At 38.9% G+C, this 24185-nt stretch overlaps 1 protein-coding gene across 12 annotated transcripts in view; it reads right to left on the reverse strand.

The window, feature by feature from the left end:
- FHOD3 (formin homology 2 domain containing 3) overlaps window positions 1–24185 on the reverse strand; it is a 373066-nt gene that overhangs the window by 89339 nt on the left and 259542 nt on the right. For 5 of the 12 annotated variants that reach the window (XM_057423033.1, XM_057423030.1, XM_057423028.1 and 2 more), the window contains exons 9-13: window positions 20419–20562; window positions 17846–18084; window positions 16538–16621; window positions 4839–4940; window positions 2161–2538 (exon numbers count right to left, since the gene is read on the reverse strand). In XM_057423033.1, coding sequence (XP_057279016.1) covers window positions 2161–2538; window positions 4839–4940; window positions 16538–16621; window positions 17846–18084; window positions 20419–20562 — 947 coding nt within the window. The remainder of the gene's footprint in view (window positions 1–2160; window positions 2539–4838; window positions 4941–16537; window positions 16622–17845; window positions 18085–20418; window positions 20563–24185) is intronic. The other 7 variants (XM_057423039.1, XM_057423037.1, XM_057423036.1 and 4 more) reach the window with 2 other exon arrangements.

Genomic DNA, 24185 nt, shown 5'->3' on the forward strand with positions numbered 1-24185 from the left:
CTTAGGGTACAACAGCATTGCTGCCTGCCAAGGCCCGTGTTAAAATCAAAGCAGATTTCAGTTAGGGGGTTTTATAATGGAAGCAATCAGCCTTTAGAGAACACGTTGCCTTCAGCAGCAATTCCTGGTTCAGGTTTTAGAAAACACCTTACCACCACCATCTGTTTTTGAGACACCATGTTGGCTGCCCAGGAACAGAAGAACAATTTTGGAAAAAAAACAAACACTAATATGCACATTTCTGAGCTACAAAAGGAATTTTGCAGGAAATAATTGCCCTCCTGGCATTCCTGCCCTCCAAGCCCCACTGTCTAGTGGCCTTGTGGAAGGCTGCGTAGATGGACAGCATGGGGTTCCTCTAGTAGCACAGACCTGGCACGGGTCTTCTGTATTCTGGCTATGCCAGTACTGAGTGAGCGATGAGAAAATTCTGCTGTCCTGACAACAACTCTGAGTTCATTTGGTATGTTCCTGACACTAACAGAAACCTCGATTTCCATTTCAATCAAATGAAAGGAAACCTTATCAACCATTACATTTGCCTTTCTTCTCCTCTTCCCCATGAAAAAGCTGAAACAGCCTTTTCAGAAGAAAGAGTCCTTTTTCAGACTGATTTCAATTAGTCCAAAGATAACTTTCATTCAAATGGAGAGAACATAACTTCTATGGACTCAGACTACAAGTATTAACAAAATCAAACTCAGAGGGACTAGCCTGGACATTCCATCACTAAATATCAAATTTAGAGGGAGAGAAATGCTGGAAGAGTAGCAAGGCAAAATAAGCACACCAGGTAAGTCAGTATCCTGTACACAATGTTTATCTTTCTAACCTTCCTCTGGTAAGGGTTGTCGCTTCCACTTTCCCTTCTTGTCTCACAAACCGATGCAGATGCAATGGCCTTGTCCCAGGACACTTCACTCTGAGGAAACCCCAGGCATTTGCCTCTTTTATGAACACATTACTGCCTAAATTGTGCAAGCTTTGCTCTCCTGTTTCTCCAGATAACCCCAGCACAATCCTCCCCCACACCATGCCCTCGATCCTGTGTGGTAACTGGAAGCACAAGGATGGGCAGAGTTGAAAAAACATCACTGCAGAAATACTAAATATTGCAGGAACAGGAGCTATTGCAGGAACACGAGACATTTAGAAATCTACTCTAAAAAATATAAAGAGCAATGAGAGCAATAAATGACTGTGGAGGCCTAAGGGAAAATTGCACTAATGTAGGAAAATGTAAATTTAGAGGAAACCCAGCATTCAAGCTGCAGGTAAGGCAAGATGTGTGAACTAAGTTCCTTGCCAACATCTACTTGGATTTACAGGCTTTCCAGCAAAAAGAAAAAAAGGCACAAAACACACACCTATTAGAAGAGAAAGATCAAAAATTAAAAGGATCAAAGGAATAAAAATGTTTGTTCACATGCAGAAATTCAGAAGGACTGCTGGAGAGAGGAAGAAATAAATACACTCATAATATACGTGTACCTTTTCAGCACGTAATTCAAAAAGCTCTGACCATTGGGAAAGACAGCTAAAAATCATCAACCTCTTTTTAAGGTTATTCTTTAGCATCATAGAACTGAGCATATGTTGTGGAGTGAAAACTGTCTATTCTGAGTGCTATATTCTCTTTATAGAGTTTAATCTACTTCTTTTATTACAAGCATGAGTTGAAATTGCACATGACAGGGATATGCACTCTAATCTAACAACAAATTCGGGATCTGGCAGTTCAGTCTTTGAAGCCAGGATTTCACCCCTGAATTCCAACTGCTGATCTGATCTCTTTTGGTTTTATAGCAGAAAAGCCCCATTAATTTTCATGAAATAATGCCTGCAAATTACATTGCTGTAAATGAGAGCAAAATGGCGGTCGTTTCTGTGATCTTCCAAATCACAGGTTATTTATCTACTGCAGTATAAAGGAAGCCAGAATACATATTAACTGTAGACCTTTAAGAGGAGTAAAATGAAATGAAGGCAACAAAGGCAAGGGGAGAATATCGATCATGTTAAAATACAGGCTTACAGGACTAAAACTAATACAGTATGTTCTGGAAATAATACAACACAGAGTGCATTATTACCACTATAAAACTCTTGAAAGGTGTTATTCATTTATCTAAAAATTAATGTCAGCTGTATAAAATCTACCTGTTTTCCCTCATCACTTCTGCTTCCTTTTCCTTCACAGATGCTGGAGTCTCTTCAAAGTCATACGAGAAGAGGTGAAAAGGAGTATGTGGTACATAAGGTAATTTCTCCACCGTTGGAGATGCCTTTGGAGTAATGGATGCTGATGAATTTTGGGAAGAACTTAGCAATGCTGCTGCAGGTGAAGGTGGTGATGAAAGGACAGAATTATGATGAGAGACAGATGAGTCAGGCACAGAAGAGGAGCTGCTAGGAGAGCTCTTTGCTCTAGAGCAGGAGGGAGGCCTCTCAGCTGGAGAAATGGCACTGGAGATGGCTGAAGAATCAGAACACCGTGAGAGGTTTTCATTCACAGCCTCCCACGCACCTGGGACCCCACTGCAGGAGGAAAACATTGTGAGAAAGGGAAGGGAGGGAGACAAAAATGGGGAAAAGAGAGATCAATAGACAGTACCACTTGGAGGAAAAACCCTAAAGTCAAGGAGAGTCAGAGAAACAAAAGCTTCCAAAATTTAGACAATCATCTCTTTTTAAGTAAAGAAAACTCACATCTTTGTATGCCAGTGGGATTCTTCTTGGAGATGGAAATACTGAGGAATGGAAGCAATTCAGCTTAAAGAGAAAGAAGGGATTTAACCCACGGGCTTCAGAACTAATTTTCATGGACCTTTTCACAACCATTTTCTGAATGCTTTTCAAGTATTTCAAGTTAGGTTGTAAGCATTGCCAGAGCAGTTCAAAGCAGTTTCAACACGCTGGAGAACATGGTCCACAGAGTATAGATGCTTCAAGATACAATCTGCATGTCTGCCTCTTGAAGGCCAGATATCTGATTATCATCCTCCCTGTGAGCTGATATTTTTACTAAAAACGCTCATCCACCAAAGATGAAAATAAAAAAATACTCAATCAGCATTGTTCTGGCAAAATTAAGGTTTAGGATTATTTCAAAAGCAATGCCTTACCAGATCATTTGTCTAGGTATGAACACACTAATTTCTCTGAGTGTCAGCATCGTTACTGACTTGAAGAGCAGCATCAAGTGCAACAGAAAACACATCTGCTTTGCTCTAGTGAAGGCAGGTACTGGTGAGTGACAGAAGCAGCAAGGCACGTGAAAAGCCATGGGATCTGAACTCTGAGATATCTATTTTCACTAGCATCTCCAGCATAAATGCTGTGAATGGGCTCTGGGCTGGATCACTCACAGGTGGCTGATTTCATTCTCACCTCTGCAATCCATCTACAGGCATGCAAAGCATGGCCCTTATCTGAGGACTGTGGGTTTGGCACAGCGTACGCAACAAAAACATAATACATGTTATACACATGAGGATATTATGAATTTATTCATCAGGTATATACCAGGTAATCATTCTCAGAACAGAAACACCATGGGCAATCTGGAAACCTTCCTATATTGCACCAGCTGTGGTGTACAGGAGTCACTGAAGCCAGGTTAGTCCTACCAATCCTGACAGCATCTAACACAAACAACCAGGGTGCAGATCATTTCTGTTATTCTATAGTGATAATGAAAGGAGTATTTAGAAAAGCGATGGGAATATCACCCACTTATCTCGAAGTGACTATTGTTTTAAAAGATCAATAAGCTAAAAGCACATCACACCCTTTATACAACTCTTCCTTGTTGTTTTTTTTTTTTAAACAGTATTTTAGTATGTTCATGTGATCTAATAATAAGGTCTGCCTTAGCTTTGACTGTTAAGAATCGGTTTTGAGGAAATTATCACTTAATTTCAAAATTTCAGGCAGCCATTGGCAAGATTTGCAGACTGGAAGACACTAATAACAACAGTACAGTATTTTCTTTGGAATTTGCACATTAAACAGTTTCCTTTCTCCCCTCCATGCTGTACAGCGTCTGCATGAATGCGGTTTATTTAAAAGAAAAAAATCCAGTTTCATTTGCCGAGTTGCAAAGCCAAACAATTTAACCTAAATCAAGCGGCTGTCTGGAAGAAAGAAAATATGTTCTTTCTTCCAATTTATTAGGATAAAGTTGCCAGATGCCAAATCCATATATACCTCAGAAATAAGTGGAAAATTTTACATTAGAATACTTTTTTGAGAGGTGGTTTGTTTATATCCTTATATACACAAATAGGCAGGTATGTATAAAATGATATATATGTATCTATCAGCTTTCCCTAAAAGTAATTTTTTCCTATTAAAACATGAACAAAATTGATAAAAATCATAGGCAGCATTCAAAAAAATGTCACTTTTCTTCATAGTGACAGCTATTGTTAATAAGGTGGTATCAAGAATCTAGGGACACAAACCTAAGAAACCAAATAACTACCTCAGCAAAGAGGTTCCAGTTTCACCATTGCCTTAACTGAAAAGACAAACTTAATTCATGCTTAGAAGTCCTGCTTTCAACTAAATCTTTTACGATTTGTAAGCATTACTCATTTTGTACAAAGGAAGTGACTGGAGATGATTCTTACTGCATGGAACCTATATAATTAAACATTTTTCCATGAACAAACACACCAACAAAGCTTGAAATTGCAGAAATATATCCTTGTGGGGTGGGCCTTAACAGGTGACATAGGAACGTGAGTGAAAGGCAGATGCTGCTGCACACGGTGCTGGTGAGTTCATGCCAGAGCCCAAGGGAAAGGTGGAGGGACAATGCTGAACCCCGGTACCTGGCTTTGACCTGCCTAGAGGCCTCTTCCTCCCCCTCATCCTCAGTATTGGGTTCTGTGACTGGCTGTTCTTCTTCCTCCTCTTCATACTCTTCCTCCTCTCTGAGGTCAGACCAAGTAAAGAAGCATGCAGTGGGATGGAAAGAGAGAAGGTGGAAGAGAAAACAACATGAGTCCCCAGAAAAGGAAATGCAATGGAGTTAGAAATGGAAGGAAAGCATGTCAGGGAGGGGGCAGTTATGGCCGCCCTATGTTAGACAAAAAGCTACCTAAAACCTCCTGCTAATTATTTGTTGGTGCGAGGGTAGCTACCAATACAAAATTTTTATCCTTTCCCCTATTTACATTTTTTGTTATGAGTTTTTAAGACCCCAAGGATGCTATTGTTTTTTTCTTGAGCTTGACTTTCCAATTGCTGCTGCTCCACCTGCAGAGACATTAATGGAAATATTCATGACAGTACCACTTTGTTAGCCATTAAGCTATGCCTGTTTGGCTTAAAGGACAGTACATGTTGCGCTGGCATGGGAGAGCTGGCACTGACCATCACACTTTCTAAATAAACACAAATAAAACATTCCTGTTAAGCAACCGATAGCTCAAATGGAAAACAAAACAGGGTGAACCATTAAGTTAGAAGCAACAGGGACACAAAATCAGTTCAGGACTATTTGCAAATAGCAATATTTAAACTACTGATGCCAGTAAATGAATTATTTCAGTAAAGAATAGTTAGTATGGTCAAAACAGGCTTTGGTTCAGCAGTAATTCTGGCAGAGAGGAATTTCAAGACATGCATAAAGCCTCCATAACCTACAAACCACACAAGTAAAAAAGAAAACTGTATTAAAACAAAAAAGGCTACACTGTCTGCCTCTTCTCATTTATGTTTTTTTCCTCCTCAAACAAACAGACTCATGGAAGATTTAGAGAATATTCTCCTTTGGACTTATTTTGCATTTGCAGTTGATCCAGTTCTCCACTTGATACAACAATGTATACCACTAAGTTATGCTCCAGGCAAAAAATGCTACGTACAAACATTATTAAAGTTTGTAAGACACCCATATTCCTTGCATTTTCCTGAAAGCTGGTTTTCTTTTCCCTAATTCTGAAGGTATTCTCTGTGCATTTTTCTTCCCATTTAGAATTAGTTTCTGTGTCATAAGAATAATGAATAGTGATCAATGAGATCATGAACTCATGATGTAAAGGGTCAACCAAAAATTTGTTGCATTTGTATGGAGTTAGTTATGAACTAATCAGGAAAAGGGCAGCACCTGGAACTTTTCCAACACTCTGGCGAACATCTACAAGGGTTTTCATCCACAATTCTTTCAACCATTCCTAAGGCATCACAGTGACACATCTGTCTCAGCATCTCTCCATCTTCCTGTCCTCTCCACAAATATATACCTCCTTTACAGAGACACTTCCCAACTTCCACACATATTTTTCATATATATATATATATATATATATATATATATATATATATATATAAATGGAGCTGACCAGGGAATATTCACATCATCTCTTCTCCTTACAAGAGAGCAGCTCAAGACTATCTTTGTTATTCTTTCATGTAAAGGGCAAACATCTGCATCTGCCAGTCTTACAGCAATTACACTGAGTGAATAACTCACGAAGCCCTGTGAGATCATGGTTCTCTGATAAAACCACAATGCATCTTATAATGCTGACAGCACGCCTATTACTTACAGGAACAAGAATGGCCCTGTTATTACTGTGTTTTAAGCTCCAACCAGGTTTCCAAATTGATGATGTCAAATTCCTCACTGACCTCAACTGTCTCAAAATGCTTAAAATTGTGAAATACTCATCTGATATGGTGGATCTCATAAATATGAAAGGGTTCTTTGAGATTTTATTTGTTCACACAAGTGCATGGTAGTAAGGTCAGGAGTTTACACAATACTGGTTGAATTGGGAGCCACCAAGTTATAACTGCGCTGAACAGAAAGAGAAGCTGAAAAAAAACCAAACATCCAGAACCAAAAGGGTTAGGCTCACATTTAAGGACCACTTCATAACACAGTATCAGGTCCCTGAACTAACAGTTGCCAGGTTAGCAACCCATCCTGGCTATTTTCCTTGAGGTTTTGCCATCCTATTTTTACATCTTGTGTTTATAACCCTGAACCCACAGTCTCAAGTCTTGATATCAAGTCTTTCATATACCAGCAGTGAAAGCTGTTCCCTTCCCCATCTTTCAGAGTTTTCATAATCACTGTTTATCAGATTAGGGTCTTTAATTGGAGCCTGAAGGCCTGAATCTACTTTTTCTATACAGTCTATTTCCCTGGAGCCAGCTGAAGCTTGGAACTAAACGGGGAGTTACTATTCTAATTTTAGGCATCTATTTTTTAAAATGCTGAGCTTCTGTGTAGAAAGAGTACAGCTGTCAAGTGAACTACATATCAAATGCTACAGGTGTGCAGTAATCAGTTACAATACAGCCTTCTAGGGTTTCTTATTGCTGTGCAAAGTATTGCTCTAATCCATCACTGGGAAAGAGATTCCCATACAATTACCTTAATTATCAATATGAGCACACTCTAAATTAAATCTACATAAAATGGCCTTCATAAAATTGGGAAATATTACCAGTGTCTCACAAAAAAAATTACTGTACCTTACCCTGGAAGAGCTAGTTGTCTGCAAAAAGTCTTGAAAAACAAGCAGGTTTTAGAAGTACAACAAAAACATCCATATAAGCCCAGGTTAAGAGTTTAAAAACAAACCAGGAAATGTAACTGTGATATATCAACTTCCAGAGCTATCAATGACATATTTTCCATAAGCACTAGCATTCCCTTAAAGCATATGCATATGCTTGCGCTAGCGTATGTATAAAGGACCTTACCTTTTTACATACACATTTCTTTCTGGTAAACTGTGCAGTACATTCATGTGCTGATATTTTAATCTTTAAGTCAGTTACTGGACTGAAACTCTTTATCACCTGAAGACCAGTTTGGGACCTGTAATGTTTTGGTTTCAGTCTATAGGTAGAGACACTCTCTGCCTATGAGAAACAGAACTTGGACCAGGAGGTGATTTGACCTACGTAGAGCTGAACGGAATGTTTACCCCTTGTCCTCCTTCATGATGGGTCGTGAACTATTAATAATGTCACATGAAGGAAATACTTTTGTCTGCTGTGATGTTTATCTGCAATTTTATCTCAGGAAGCAAAAAGTGAAGAGCCTGCTTCTCAGATGTTATGACTTGCTGGCCTCTAAAGGAGCAGATCAAGACTAACAGCCCCTTAATTTGTATATTTTTTTGAGAATATTATATTTCAAAAGAACTATACATGTGCAGAAACCCTGTGTGGCAGACTTGTTTCAACAGTTTATAATCAGACATTGACACGACCAGAATGGGCACTGTTTCCAAGCTGAATATTTTGTTGGAAGTTAATCTCTTACTGGTTTTTGCACATATATCTGAACTGTGGATAATAACAAATAAAACTGAATTAACCGAGTGGGCCCTACGAACTGAGCATATGCAAATCACGCAACCCTCTACTGCTAGGAGCTCATGGGAGTACACCAAGCATTAGAGTAACGCAGCTGTTAGAGTGACTGGCTTGGTGGACTGGCACTTCCAAGGCTGCTGACAGTAGACAGCAGTGCCTGCTTGGCAAGAGCCAGCTGCTGAGATTTGAGACGGAAAAGATAATTAAATTTAGTTTATTTACTCCTGACCCCAAAAAAGGACCTCTCTAATCACCTGATAGCTTTTCTTCTGAAAGGCTGGAAATTAACTGGTACTTTTGTACCCTTAGGAACAGTGAAGTGGCTCTGTGCATCCATTGCCTTACCTTAACTGGTGGATTAATTTCAGAGATTCCAGCAAAATTATTTTTCTGTCAGGCCAAGGACTCTTTCCTCAAATCATCTTGAATTCTAGATCAGAAACTTAATAGAAGCTTTAAAAGCTCTCTTCCTCTGCTAATATTAATTCTAGCAGGACAGCAGGCAATTGGTTGGAAAAGGCAGGAGTGGGCTCCACATGTGCTGACTCCAGAGGTGACTGGTGCTGCGCACAGAGGCAGCACACTCCCCAGCATAGGGGAACCAATTTGATCAAGGGAAACTTCCACAGTGGAAAAAAGTGTGTGCTTGGAAGAGATGCTCAGTGCTTGGAAAGTCCTCTTTCAGCAGCTAAACTCACAGCTTCAGACACCTGGCCTCTCCCCAGAAAGTGGATCAGATGCAGATCAGAGGAGAGGGGGGAGCTTACAAGCAGGAATCAAGTGTACTACTCTTAAATTGAAGAGACACAACCACAGATTGACAAAAGGAAATGATAATCAAGGGACTTATCCACAGGTTTAGCTGAAGGCAGGGGCAAAATCCATAAACCATATAATGATGGCATTAAGCACGCTGAAGACAGTGACTCACTCTCACAAGTACCCAGAACACCAAGAAATGGTCTCCATCTTACTAGTCCCTAGAGTTGAACAATGTTGTGCAGTCTCTGTCCTCTCCAGGCTCTCCCTAATCTCTACCCTTTGCAAAGTTTTGATGAAGACAGCTTGAAAAAACTCTGGCTTGCTTTCTTCTATTTTGTAGCCCAGAAACACAAATTTCTCACTTCCGCCCCTCCTCTCACCCCATCCCCCAAAAATCCCCAAAATCCAAACCAAACAAACCCACAATAAAAATCCCCAAAGATACAGTGAATAGAAAAATCAAAGGCTGTGCTGAAGCAACGAAACCCCCGAAAGCCAGAAAACAAGCCTGAGCGGAGAAACCCGTTCTGCTCTGGTTGGTATCAAAGGAAATTAAGATATGATTTAAATCATTTTAATTCAGGAAGAATTTGACCACTAATGTTTGAATATGGAACAATAAAAAAAGTGATGGTCTAAGCCATAATTAGGCTATCAATGTTTTCGTCTGCACATACAAAGCACATAAAAGTTAATTCATGAGATAAGAGCACATTAAAGTGTCTCCCTTTTGGTATGATGCCAATTTGTGTAGGGCTCATTTAAACATTACTAAAGTCTTACTAAATATTTCCTTTTTAATTTTGCAGGTTATTAGACAAGGCCCTAAGTGTACTTCTGAGCCTTTTGTGACCATCCAAAGAATTATAAAGAAATTGCCAAGAAACATGAACACATGACTTCAGTGAAAAAAGGGTCCTAGGAGTTATGCAGTGACTCAAAAACTAAAGGACTGGGGAACTGTAAAAGTATTGGCCATTATTTCCACACTCTGAAAATCACCTTATGCACTGTTAATTGCTGATGAGGAATTTTCTCTCTCCCTTTCTTTTGTAATTCAGTCAAGTGCTTTTCAGTTTAGCTTCTTTAAATTACTTTCAGTCACCCTTTCACTGCCTTTCACTGGAGCAGCTCCCGACTGCGAGGCCTACAGGCCACATTTGGTGAAGTAAGACCACCATTAGCCGTTCCACAATATTATTCTACATGAAATACTACTGTTTATCTCACAATTTTTTCTTTCAAGGTTTCGTGTGTCCCCCCCCCCCTTCAAACCTGTGTTACCTCTTGCACAACACTTTGAAAGCTGCTTCCCTGAACCCCTCACAGGTGAACAAACAGAAAATGAAAAATGTTCCATCAAAGAGAGATCTTTACAAGTCACAGTAGGTGTAATTTTTTTTTTTTTTAATTGCTTGCCATTGTCCTTAATTTATGAGTGAATTTCTACTTTCACAGGTTAGACAGCACAATTCATAGCCGAATTCCTAAGTCCTTGTAAAGCAAACAAATGCTTTGGTACACTTCTGCTGCTTCACCTTTTCTTCTATCCTGGCTGCCAAAACAGATTCCACTAGTCTTTTATGTGAAAGCCAAAAGTGGTTAAAATTTAAATTTATCGTTTATTATTCTGTATAAAGATAGAGCAATATACTTTCCTCCCCTATTAAAAACAAAACTAAAGAAACCACCTACCAACTCCCCTGCTCATTTCCATTCCACTGCTACATATGATAGACCACTGTATTTGGTGCAATTATGTGAAGATGAAAATACATTAAATCATATGAATAATAACTTGCTTGCAAAGCCTCAAAACTGGGCCTTCTGAACCGAAGGGAAAATAATATGCGTCATTACAGAGGTCAAAAAGCAAATTATCCTGGTGATTCTGCCCTAAATAAAGAAAAACGTTAAGAAAATATGTTGAGGAAATGACAATGCGAAGTATGTGTACTGACTATGCCTTTCTATTATGCGGTTCTTGAGGTTGTTGTTATTTTCTTATCCTTTAAATATGATCATAACAACATTTCATGCCTAAATAATATCTAGGTAACTCCTCCACACTTGTTTCATTGCTGCAGTTGGTTTATATAGGACACATCAAAGCAGAGTAAGAGAGCAGAGTCTTGCTTTGGCAAGGCTTTGCAAAGACCTCAAGAATCTCAACTCTCTGATCATTGAACAGCATCGCTGTTTTTACATTTGTATGAGCAGAAAGGTAAAGAAACAGAGACATGATGTAGAGAGACTTTAGGAGCAATAAATACCAAAACATATACAGAAAGAGAGAAGAAACAGTGTTTTCAGAGCTTGGAGCTGCACATTGGTTGACACTTGAAGGTCACTGTGATTGCCCCTTACTTCAAAGGGAAGGATCAGGAAATGGCATCCTGCCAAATTGCTCTCATTTTTTCCTTCTCATCGCAGGGGATATGTAAAAAAACCACTTTCCTGACCTCAGAGGGTCATGTTTACAAATACTGGGAACATACTGTGGAGGTAAATTTTCTATGGCATGTATAATCCAGTGCATAAGACATTAACACGGACCTCCAGAGAAATGCGCTCACATCCTGGTTTGACATCATATTTGCTCAGGTAGTTCACCAAAGCTACAAACACAGGGGAAAAAAAAGTAAAAAACCATTAGGCTAAGTCATGCTGTGCTTTGATTTGCCATGCAGCTATAACCTCATCTAAGTTTCAGTGCTTTCTTCATTCCTCTTAAAATTCAAACTGGGAAAATCTACCATTGGCTTTACACCAATATACAGTGCTGTCAATTGGATTCTGCCCATATACCAAGAGTAAAACATTTCCTTCCAGCAAGACCCACTGCCAGCAAAAAGTACCCCTACTACAAAATCTTACATTTCTACAGAGATATTTTAATTCAGATTAAAAGTGTTTATATCAACCTGAGACAGGACTAGGACTTGTAACTCCAAGTAATATGGAAAGTACTAAAATGAGATAAAATAAAATAAAAAAAAAAATAAACCTCCATCCACCACGGTAACCAGCACTTTGATTTATAGCTAAAGTATTTACATAATAAAAACATTTCACACAGTGTAGTGGAAAACCATCAGAACTTGAAAAGGCATGACAAAACCCAGAATTTTGGCCACAGTAAATGCTAGAAAAAAATCAAAGATCAGTTACAGTTTGGGATGCTTGAAAATAAGGAAAATCATAACAATAACAAAAAAGTCTTAGCTGTATTTTGGACAAACCACCCCTGCAGGCCTGGCTCTACATGAAGCAATTTGAATAATCAGTTAATGGGGCATAATAGCCAGACTAAGGTCTCTGCTGTTGGTTGTTAGAAACTTGTCAGGAATCTGAAGTTAAACAGAAAAAATGCTTAGCATCAGAGGCTCAGCTGTGTTCATTGTTTTCTGGTAAAACCAAAATAACGTCACAATCTCTTCCTGCATCTTGACAATCCTCAAGCATCAGAAACATGCATTTCCTAACAAACAGATCCTTACGACTTCTCAGCACAGCTTTCCTTTATATAGACAATAATTTTCCAATCCACACTGTAAAGGGTGTGAAAGCCCCTGAGCCCAGTGTCCAGCAATGTTCAATGGCACTGTGTCCAGCCAGCTGTGAAATTTGTGGGAAACTTTGGAATTCCCTGCGCTACTCTTTGCTCAGAGGAAGAGTCGTAACAGCCTTCCAGACAGGACTCTTAACAAAAGCACAGTTCATAGGTACATAAATCCCTGCTGTGATTTTGCTCTTCTGCTGCTGGTTTCCTTATCACCGCAGTTCTGAAGGTCAAGTTTCTTCACACTGAAAAAAGTGGAAGCCCCAGGTGAACCTGGACAGTTGGTCTTCCTCATACCTTTTTAGCCCCATGGCCTAAAAAAAAAAGATAGCTTTTGAAATCCAGATTTGGTCACTGATTCAAATACATGCCCTTGCTCTGATGTGTTCTTAAGAAGAAAGTCAGTTCTTCCACTTGTTAGGTTTCAGACACAGGAATGCTGACAAGTCGTAACCAAGGCCTTATTATCTCTAATGAACATGTATAGTGTTACATGATCAATCTTAGAAATTCTTTTTGTGATTTTTGATGATATAAAGCAAATCAAAGCTATGAAAAAGCAGAAGAAAATAGAGCCTAGTAAAGTGAGGTAGATATCTAAACCTAGCTATTCAAAACTTTATAAACCTCAGTCTTCAATTGTAACTAATTCCACAAAGCTTTAACAGAGGTATTCATTCAAATGTTGGTATGAGGCATCAGTTTAAATCTCACAGACGGGGATGGTTGCTGTGCAGTACTGAAGAAAGGGAAATGCACAGCAAAATGTGAAATATGCTAATCCAAAAAACTCAGAGGAGTACTTGCTTCTGGTCTGCAAGTATAGGGCTCCTGCAAAGTACCTGCTCAGTGCCAAGACAGCACTGAGAACTTCTGAATTACCTGCCTTCTACTCCCTTGAAGCCAGACATGACAAGACTGAAAGACAGACAGCCAATTTGTTTTTTAATGCTTATATAGCCAGAAATCACTGCATACAATAACACTATTGATCTAGTGCAAGTTCCATGCCACTCCTTACATTTTTCCCTGACTCTATCCATTGCGTGGTTGGAAAAAAATAGCTTTACTTTAAAAAGAAAAAAACCCACCAAACAACCAAAAACATGGAAGAATTTGTTTAAAAGTCTACCACTTAAGAAACAGCATGCTAGACCACAGACTGAAAGCACTCAGTTTGGACCAGGGCAGAAAACCTTAGGAGATGCCATCAGTGAAACATTTAAAACATATTTTAACAGGACTGACACCTCCACCAGGCTTTTTGGTGCTTTATGCCATCATGGTAAAAGAAAGACATTTTGAGCAAAGCAAACCTGTTGGTGGTCAGGACTGGCAGTTTAAAGTACCCTGCAGCAGCTACATGACCTTAAACCAACCTTCAGCCTTTCTTAGTCAGGAGTCGTTATCAACTTATTTATTTAGTAATGGACATATAAGACTGCGTTTCAATCTCCATGAAAACTATTTTAACACAAAGCAGATTTGGGTCCTTATTTGTTTTGAACCGCAGGCAAAAAAGCAATACATATAGTTTGAAAGGAAGTTGCCAAATGGATGAAAAAGGCCTGCAAGTCTTCCTTTTGGTTGCCCTTAGCATTTACGGTCAACTTTTCCCATCTCAAAACCCAAAGTCTGCTCTCAATTAGCTTGGCATAGATCAGAGCAGCTCCACTGACTTCAGACAGCTTTTCTGGATATAGAGCATTGTGAGACAGAACAGAATTTGGCCAATATTGTCCTTTTTTGTTTTACCGGCACCATGGATTTTAGTCTTTTTTGGAAGACATATCAGTTGACACAAAGCAGATGACTGTGGACAACCTGTTTGATGTGGTAAACAAAAGCAAAGTAACTGCCAAACCAGCTGACAGAGTTAGAAAGAAAAGAAACATGAACATTGTGGGAAGGAGAATGTTGAGGAAGAACTCGAACCTTCCTTCTACTGATTTTGGTAGTGAAGTCCAAAAATAACCAAGAATATTGCCCTAAATAAAATTTAGTACAGTATAAGAGTGTGACTTTAATCTCTAAGCATGTCCATCAGAAGCAATTCCACCGAACTTGATGGTGCTGATCCACTGTAAAACCAGACACAGACATCTACAACCACATACAAAGTTTAGATACCAGGAGGAGAAGCACAATAAGATTATCATATTAATATAGTTAAATGTTTCTTATTGGTAAATAAAATGTAGTGAAGGAATAAAGAGACTGAAACCCATTTAACAGACTATTTTTTAGAAAATACAGCACTGCAAAAACTTATTGCAAGCTTTTCTCCTTCCTCGAGAGGGACTAGGATTGTGAACTAAAAGAAGGTCTTTAGGAGAAGACAAATCTTTCCTGGGTAAAAAAAAATTACTTTCAGCTCAGAGAGGTAATAAGTAATTTTTATCCATTTGTAGATTCCTCTCTACAACATTAACAATGGAAGACGATGGGACAAAACATGCATTTCTTTAGACAAAAACAGGTGATGACTGCATCATGTTTCAACACCTGATTTTAAAATTTCATTAGAAATTGCACTAATTCCTAAACTTATGATGTTCTATTAAAATCCTTTAAACCAATCAATATGTTGCATCAGAGACCACGTGCTTTGATTTGAAAATTTAATTCCAGTAGGAATTCTGCAGAGAAAAAAAAATCTTTCCACTTAAGAGTAACTGAAACTTTATAAATATGTAAAAACCTCATGCGGATCACTCAATTTCACTATTTCTCTGTTTAAATGTTAATGAATGGAAGCCACAAAGTTTTTACTTTATTTTTTTTTGTCCCAGTTTAGCTATCGGGTGCAGAGATACTGTTGCATTCATCTGGACTATTTCACTGAAAGTTGAGAGACTCGCTGGGATATGATAAAGCAGGAATGCTGGTTTTCTTCTTCCTATGACAACTACAGATTTTGGCAGATGATGAGACTAAAAATGTGAAGGATGGAATCTGCTTTTCTGAAACGTTTGTTTACCAGAAAGCCAGTGGGATTTATAGAAGAGCCAACATTTAATTAGCATAGAACTTGCATCTTTGGGTACCAAAATATATTGTGTGGTCTGTAATGTCTGATAGGAAAAAAGCTGATTTGTTACATACAAGTAATACTCCCTTGTCTTTACCTGCTGAAGAATGAGGGGGTACGACATGTACAAGATTTTTATTTAACTAATATGGGAAGTAAAGATCAGCATTGCATACATTAATAATTGAATGCCTCATTCCTTACAGACACAGGTGAGCAAGTTAGAGATTTCAAATGGAGTTGAAGAGAATTTAATTATTTTCCTAGAGAAGATTCCAAGGAAAACTGCAACATGAAATTAAATTTGCTTAAATGTAGACTTCTTTCCTGGACTTAAACTTAAATTATTCTTTAACTTATGTCGCTGTGAAAGAGGGTGTGAAGCAGAACTGGATAATTTTATTTTGTTTCCCCCCAAAAACGTAGGCTAATTATTGAAATTACACTATGCTGCTCAAAAAAAAAAAAAAAGTCTTACAATACAAAAGAACTTAAAAAACTAATCTGATGTGGTTCTACCCCTCTGATACTAAAAATCAGCTCAAACACAAACTCATTAGGAGTTACTGAAGACTGCAAAATAAAGCTAATAAGCAAGCATTAACAGTGAGAAAGCATACTGGCATAAGCTGTTTGTCCTGCATGACTTGTATTTATTTAATTACAGTAAGAGAATTGACAATTTCTGTTGAGGTGAAGCATTTCCTCACTTCAGTGATATCTGCTCCACATCCATGGATACAGATCCCCATTCACATTAGTAAGTCATGAAGCAATGCCCAAGATCATGCACAATGTATCCCAGCACAGCAGCTGAAGCCCCCAGCTGTACTCACACTGAAGATGCTTTAAACTCGGCCTCAAATGCACTGTCATCCATGTCATCCTGTGAGACTACAGGGCTCTCAATCGCCAGCCCACTAAAGACCCGGCAAATAGGTGGTGATGGAAAACAAACATGAATGCATTGCCCAAATGCATGAAGAAAAAAAACCAAAGAAACCCAAACAAAGAAGCTATTATGCAGTATACAATACGCAAGTGCTGTTTAAATTATCTGGAGTCTTATATTTCCATATTGCCTGAAGCCATTAAATTTTTAGTCAACTCAGTTTGCTTTGCAAGAAGGGCTATTTCACATGTAACGCAGGATCTGAAGACTCACATCCAGTGCTAACCAACACAAACCTTCAAAGAACTTCCAAAATGTTATGATAAACACAAGATATGCTCTTCATGGAGCATGTTTTGGTTTTGCAAAATGCACCTTCAGCCATGGGATAAAAATGTCCAGATTTAGTTATCTGCAGCTTGTGCATCTCCACCTGAGCTAGTCAGCCAGATTCCCTTTACAGTCAACAGAGAGAAAGAGCTAGTTTCAGAGCATGACTCATCTTGGTTGAAATTTCAGGCACGTAGGATACGTTAGATAACTGAAGGCCTACCAGCACTTGCTGCACTCCATGGACATCAAAGGGAGGTGAGCTGATCAGACTTCTAGCTTAGGTAAAATTAATTCCAGCCCTCTTGTGCAGTAGTCAGACTTGCTGAGTATCTGCAGCTGCCTTTTTCTTAAGCATGCATGGCCCAAACCAACTGTTATGGGACTGGCAAAGACACCAGCTTTGACTGACTCCAGTGTTACAGACTGCTGCTTTACCAGTCTCTTTCAGTAGTTATAAAGAATTAGATATATTCACTATAGGAAATATATACAGTGTAGCCTCAAAGGAAAATATGCTGGAATGCTGACTGCAAAGGGAAAAAAAGCCTGAAAAAATTAACTGTAACATATATAGAACAAACAGCTCTGCATGAATGTGACTATGCCCTTGTTACAATCTCTTATAATGTGTGTATATTGATTATAAAATCTGCCAATAGATGAAATTATGCTTCGTTAGCTCCCATATTAAATGCTCTACATCATGTGGTTTGGATCCATTTACTTAGGGTATATGGTGCCAAAGAACTTAGCTACATAGATAAGTCACCGACAAAGCATTTTTTTATTGTTTGTTTGTTTTAACCTTAACGGAGGGAAATAAAGAAAAGCATGTCAGATTAATAAACTACATAACAACAAACACAATGGAAAGTAATAGAGGAAAAGGAAGGAGTATTTCTCCAGCTTATGCACTTACCTCTCACTGAGATCTTCAACGTGCTGTCCATGGCCTAGCATGAAGCTAGTGTTTGCCTGACTGCATGGGCTCGCAGGGGCTGATAAAGTGCTTTTGACATTCTGTACTGAGTGCCTGCGGCTACGTCTGCGTTCTAGCCCCCTTCGCTCATTTGTACCAACACTGGCCCTTCTTCGGTCCTTGCGCCCACTGGGAGGGAGGTCAGCACTCTCATCTCCATCCTCATGTCTTAGTGTCATCTGAGAAAGAAAGGAAGAAAGGTGAGGCTTCTGACACAGTTCCTTTAGGTACCACAGGTCTTCAAGTCTAGGCTTTAAAAGTTAATGGATCTCAACAGGACTGACTTCTATTAGCATCATAATTTCTGCAGGTAACCCTGTAAGTTGCTGTCTATCCATTAGTACAGTGTAGCAGCTCTAATAATGGAATTATATACTGATGCCTTGTACAGAACACTACAGGACCTGTAACAACACATGCATATATCTCCTAATTGTTTTTTTTTTAACACAGGACTTAATTTTCAAGGAAGCTGAGCTGTGTTGGACACTTAGCTCTATTTCCTTCCAAAATACTTAGCTGAAGTCTTGGCTGTAGTGAAATCAACAGAAAAAACTCTCACGCACTAAATAATTGAACATCACCCCATTTTCAGACATGACACTTGTTATGTTTGAGTGGAAGTTGCTGTCTGCTACTTTAGAAAGTGCTTTAGAACAGTGCCATCATTTCTTCCCAGCAAAGGAAGAGATCGGCAGATGTGTATGTAACTACATTCCTCTAAAAATTTTCATTCTGACAGAAATCCCTGCAAAGAAAACAAAGGAAAAAAACCCTAACAAACAAAACTATTTCTGTGGACTGGTACACAATGGATTAAAAGAAAAAAATGCAGACCACACGTCTCCTCTAAGCCTCCCAAGTTTTAGACGAGTGTAACTACTTTCACGTATGTCTTTCAGTGGAAAAATCAGTATTTCCTGCCAGTTCAGAAGTACTGTCAATACAAAGGAACATATGTATAATATCAGAAAAGAATGATGTTGACAATAGCGTGGCCACGGTGACATTTGGCATTAACTTCTGACACAGGGTCATCAGTTGGAAATAGTAGAGGAGTAAAATACAGGTGACACACCCAATATCTTGAACCACAGCACACTGCTGACATGCCAATGTGACATATCTCTAGCAGAAACAAAGCAAGTGCCTACCTCAGGATATATGAGGAGAGATATCACTGGCAAACACAACAGAGTTACTAGTGGTTCTCATGTTAAATGCAGCATAACATTTAAGTAACCTTTATATGAGAAAGTCCCAAATAGACAGAGTTATGGAAAAGGGCAATGTGGGTGATTAGAAGAATGTGTATCTCCTTGTTTCTATTAGTCTTGTTACTTGGATAATTCTTGCCAGAAATGACTTTAACAAAACAAAGGCAGGGGAAGTGTGATATCTCTCCTTAGGGCATAAAATGTATTTCGGTGGGGAAGAAACATTTTTCAGATGAAAAACATTGGCAGAAAAAAAAAAAAAGACCGCGAATAGGCATGTCTAAATTCAGTCTGGTCATCAAGAAAAAGCTGGTACCCAACTAAGCCTACTGCTAATTTTGCAACCAAGCCTTTCACTAGACACAGCATGAGCAAAAAACCCCCTGCCTTTAAGATTAATGACCATCTTTTAAAAAGGATTTTATGAGCTGATGCCTCTGACAATAAAAAAAGAACATGGAGCTCTCTCATTCTTATGTTTCAATTTTGGCCTGACTCTTCCTGCAAACTGCTATATACAAAACTTAACTGCTAAAGTTAGTGAAATGACATCGGTATAGAGTTGATGGAGAAAATGGAGAATCAAATCTACCAAATCCTTTGCTGAACTTAGACAGAGATACAATAATTTCATTTCATCACATCAGAACATGGATTCACATTTATATTACATTAACTTCAGCTTACACCTCCCTGCTCCGACACTTACTGAAGTCCGAAAAGAGGCTAATTATTAAGAAACTGGATATCCTACCCTTACATATAAATACTTCAGAAGCAGTTACTTTATACCTAGGTGGTGAATGTAGTCTCACTCATTACTCCACTGCTGCAAACTGTATAAGATCTGGTCCAGTGTAAACTCTTAAACAAGGACTTGCTGGGTATTCAGCTGCAGAATAAGTAGTATTTGTGAAGCTGAGCTCAGCCGAACCTTTTTCATGAGCTGAATACTTCTGCACATGGAAAGAACTTCTACTTACTTCAGGATGTGTAACGAGCAGTCTGAGAAAGTTTTAATTGCAGGCAGAACTGCCTCTAAGGAGGCTAGTAAATGTGCTTCTTTGGCTTGGAGTATGCCCCAGCTTTAGTACGAAATGCATTTGCATTAAACCCAACTATGTACCATAGCAGGTCATGTACATGAATGTGTATACTACTTCTAGCAACCAGATGTTTTCCTTTTAAAATAAAAGAGATAACAAAATTTCACCTAGGTTACATTCCTCCCCCCGCCTCTTGGCTTTGAAGTTTGCACAGGCTGTAAGATGCATAAAACAGGGCATGTTATGTTACCTCATAAATGTTAAATTGCTCAACTAAGTCCAAGTCTGTTCCTTTCTTGTTCAAGTGTCTCTGTGAAATAGCTTCAATGCCTAGCTCCTCCAGACAGTCCACCACGTCATAGAAAGAGTCTTGATCTGGCAACCCCGACAGCGTCTAAAAATCAAAGGAAAACCAGTTAAATCTGTTTGTTTTGAAAAGAACTAAACAAAGGTTTTAAAAGCAGGTGGCAAGTGGTGCTATGTATGATTTCAATAAAGTTAAACCCATGATGTAGGATTAGAGACACCGCTAGAAAATAAAAAACAAGTGGCACAGCTTTTAACAAACAAATCTGTGCATGGTGCAGAAAAATGAATAATTGGCAAAACAAATCAATGTTGTTATTTCATACAAAAAAGTATGGAAAATGTGGGTCTTTAAAATACACAGTTGGATTCTTCCTGGCTTCATTCAAGTACATATTTAAAGAACAGAGAATGTTAAAGCATCGAACACAGGGATAAAAGCAAAGAGAGAGAGAGAGAAAAATGGTTCAGCTAAAACCAGTTAAGCTGATTTCCTACTGATTTCTCTAAATTTTGGCCTTAAGAAGAAAAATGCACAGCTGTGTGATTTCAGGACAGCAGGAAATATCCTGCACCATGTGCCTACTGTCCTCCACACCTGCAGCAGAAGTCATCCCCCCGGTGCACAAATCGTTGCATATTACAGGGATCTGACTCTCCTCCTCCCTCTCTCCAACTTGAAAAGTCTTACTAAAGGTGCACTACTTCCTTAACTCCTAGAAAATGTTAAGAGAGTTACTAATTCCTGGTTGTGGGGCAAGTTGTTAACAGTGACACGGGAGAAGAGCTTTTGTACGCTACAAAATAAAGAATGACAATAGTAACAGCTACTGAAAATGAACTGTTTGACTTTCAGAGCTTTCTATGGTAACTGCTCTATGTTCAAAAGAAAGCACTTTTCTTACCATAGTCATTTCCCTTTTCTTTTTTTTTTGTGAATCGAGAAAACTGAGAAAAGGAAGATGGTCTTCTGCAGCATACCATTCGTACCATAGTATGCCACTGCAGTGTATGCAGCAAAAGAGACTAAATCAAACCACTCACAGCTTTACTGCAGGGTGATGTGTGCACTGCACAACTTTTTTCAGAGCACAAGTGAACTTCATCCACCAGAGTCCGGCAGACACTCACAAGGACAACAGAAAACACTGCTATTCTGGCTTGCCACTGATTTCTGCTCATCTTGTGCTGATTTTTTACTGCTCCTTATGGATGACTCAGAAAAATTAATGTAATCCTGCGCATGTTGAGCAGAAACTACTGAACATACTGTGCAACCTACTTGCAGAGGGACATACACCTCATTGCAAGAACCAATTCAATTTGCAGAAACAGCAGTTTCTGCAAAATACACGACAGTGCAAACTGTAAGCAAATTATTCTTGATTGTATCACCAGATATGCTTACTCTGAAGCAGCTTCCTCTCTCCTATTTAATTAGCAAAGTAACTTGTCTTTGCTCCCAGTAGAGGAGAGAAAGAGCAAGAGACAGAGACAGCACATAAAAAAAGCAGGGCTCCTCAAAAAGTGTTTCATCTTCTCATGTCCAGGATGAGATGAACTGCACTCTGAAACTCCTGCTTTTCTGAAGCCTGGCTTTTCCAAAGAGGCTCTGAGGAGCAGAGTGCAGGAGGGAGCAGCTCCGCTAACTAACTCTAGGATGCTTCCCACATCAAGAACCTTTACATTCAGAAGAAGTGGTCTGAATTATGTGACCAACAAGAGAGAGGAACAGACAGCTGGCATACGGGTTAAAACTTAAACAGGGGAAGTTTAGATTAGATATAAGGAAGAAATTCTTTCCTGTTAGGGTGGTGAGGCACTGGAATGGGTTGCTCAGGGAAGCTGTGAATGCTCCATCCCTGGCAGTGTTCAAGGCCAGGTTGGACAGAGCCTTGGGTGATATGGTTTAGTGTGAGGTGTCCCTGTCCATGGCAGGGGGGTTGGAATTAGATGATCTTAAGGTCCTTTCCAACCCTAACTATTCTATGATTCTATACCCTGCCCTGTTAAAGTGTCTGATGTCTGGTGAGGTCCACCACAACAGAAATACAAACACCACTAAAGTGTTAGGATTATACGTTCAGGGTTATATGTTCAGGCTCTAATTAAGGATTTGTCTTGTCCAGGACAGTACTTAAGCCCCTGTATAAAGCCTACTGAAGACCATGAGACTAAATTTTCCTGAACAGTATTGAAAATAGATACCATGTATATTTTGTTCCTTCCATCAAGCACTGAATAAGCATTTGAAGGTTCAGCAAATGAAGCTATCACACTGTAAATTCAATGGAACTTTAACACCGGTATGGAAATACTATAACACAAAATGATATTCACCTATCTGTCTTTCTCTTGCTTTAGAAAGAAGTAGACAGCAACTACGCTGACCTGAGTATCTTCATGCACAGGAAGATTTGATGTCTTACATGCAAAAGGGTGGACAAAGAGTCAGATCTGTACAGATCTTCTTAAAATAACAGGAAACGGTCTTAATGTTGAGATGCAGATCACTCATTTTCAGATACAGCTTTTTAAAAATCTGAGCTAAGCCAGGGCATAGACAGGGAAAACAGAGGCATAAGGTAGTATTTACTGGCAAACCCTACTTTTTGTCAGCAGCCTTTTATTGGTTAATATAATTTTAAATCATGAAGTAGTGGAAATCCCAATTTTCACTGCATACTACTGGCCAGAACTGGGCAACTGAACTCCCAAGTACAGAAATCAAATAGTTTTCCTTTGCATAGTTTGTCATTAAATTCACAGACCCATTTTCAGAGCCTAGTGCATATCAAATTCAATTTCTAACACTAGAAAATTGGATGTAAAAGGGCACCACTGGTGTCACAACAAGGTCAGTTCAGTCTAGCACACAAGAAAGATTTTTGCAGTAACTAAACACAAGGGACATAAAGTGCTTGCATAAATGACTAACAAATTCTGGCTTGCGATATCAGAAAACAAGAGTGGGTTCCTATTTTCTTGGTGGCTTTATAAAGGAAAGAAAACTCATAAACAGTAGGAGGTCATAAATTGGGCAGGTCTTTCCAAGGTCCTTGCGCCTTCTTGAGTACCTGGTTAAGTTACAAACGATACTCCAATACAAAATACACATACAAGTCCCACATAGTTCCTCCTGCTCTGAAGGCTGAACCTTACAAAAGGAAAACCCATCTAGAGAATTAAAATTGTGTGTTTAAACCATACTGTGTGGTTTGCTTGCTGAACTATTTTATAGTCTTACTCGCTTAGACCAAAACTGGGATTTCAAATCTGAAACCATCAGAACTCAGGCATGCAAAGGAAGCATGAATACGAATGTTAAGACTCACTCATATGCCTCTCCAATTTTGGACTGAGTAAACATCCCTGAATTAAGATTTTTATTTGTTTGTTTTGTGATTTCTTTCTTGTGGGAAAGCCTGTGCAACTCTGAGCTCTTCCCTCTCAAGCTGCTCTTTCAGAACGGTGAACTAAACTAAAACCAAAACCCCACTCCAAGAGTTTTGAGCCTCCTATCTTTGCTTACCAACATTTTTACCAAAGCCTACACAATATGTTTCACCTACTACTAACTGTAACAGACCCAACAGAAAGAAATGCAAGAAAACTAATGAAGTTGTACTGGGGATAATAAAAATTAAATTAGAGTTTAATAAGAGTGTAACAGCGAAATGCTTTCCTAGATGATAAAACCTATCAGACAAC

Source organism: Pezoporus wallicus, unplaced genomic scaffold (genome assembly GCF_028554395.1).
Source record: "Pezoporus wallicus isolate ANWC-B61680 ecotype Strahan unplaced genomic scaffold, APGP_CSIRO_Pwel_v1 contig_749, whole genome shotgun sequence".
Classification (NCBI taxonomy): Eukaryota; Metazoa; Chordata; class Aves; order Psittaciformes; family Psittacidae; genus Pezoporus; species Pezoporus wallicus.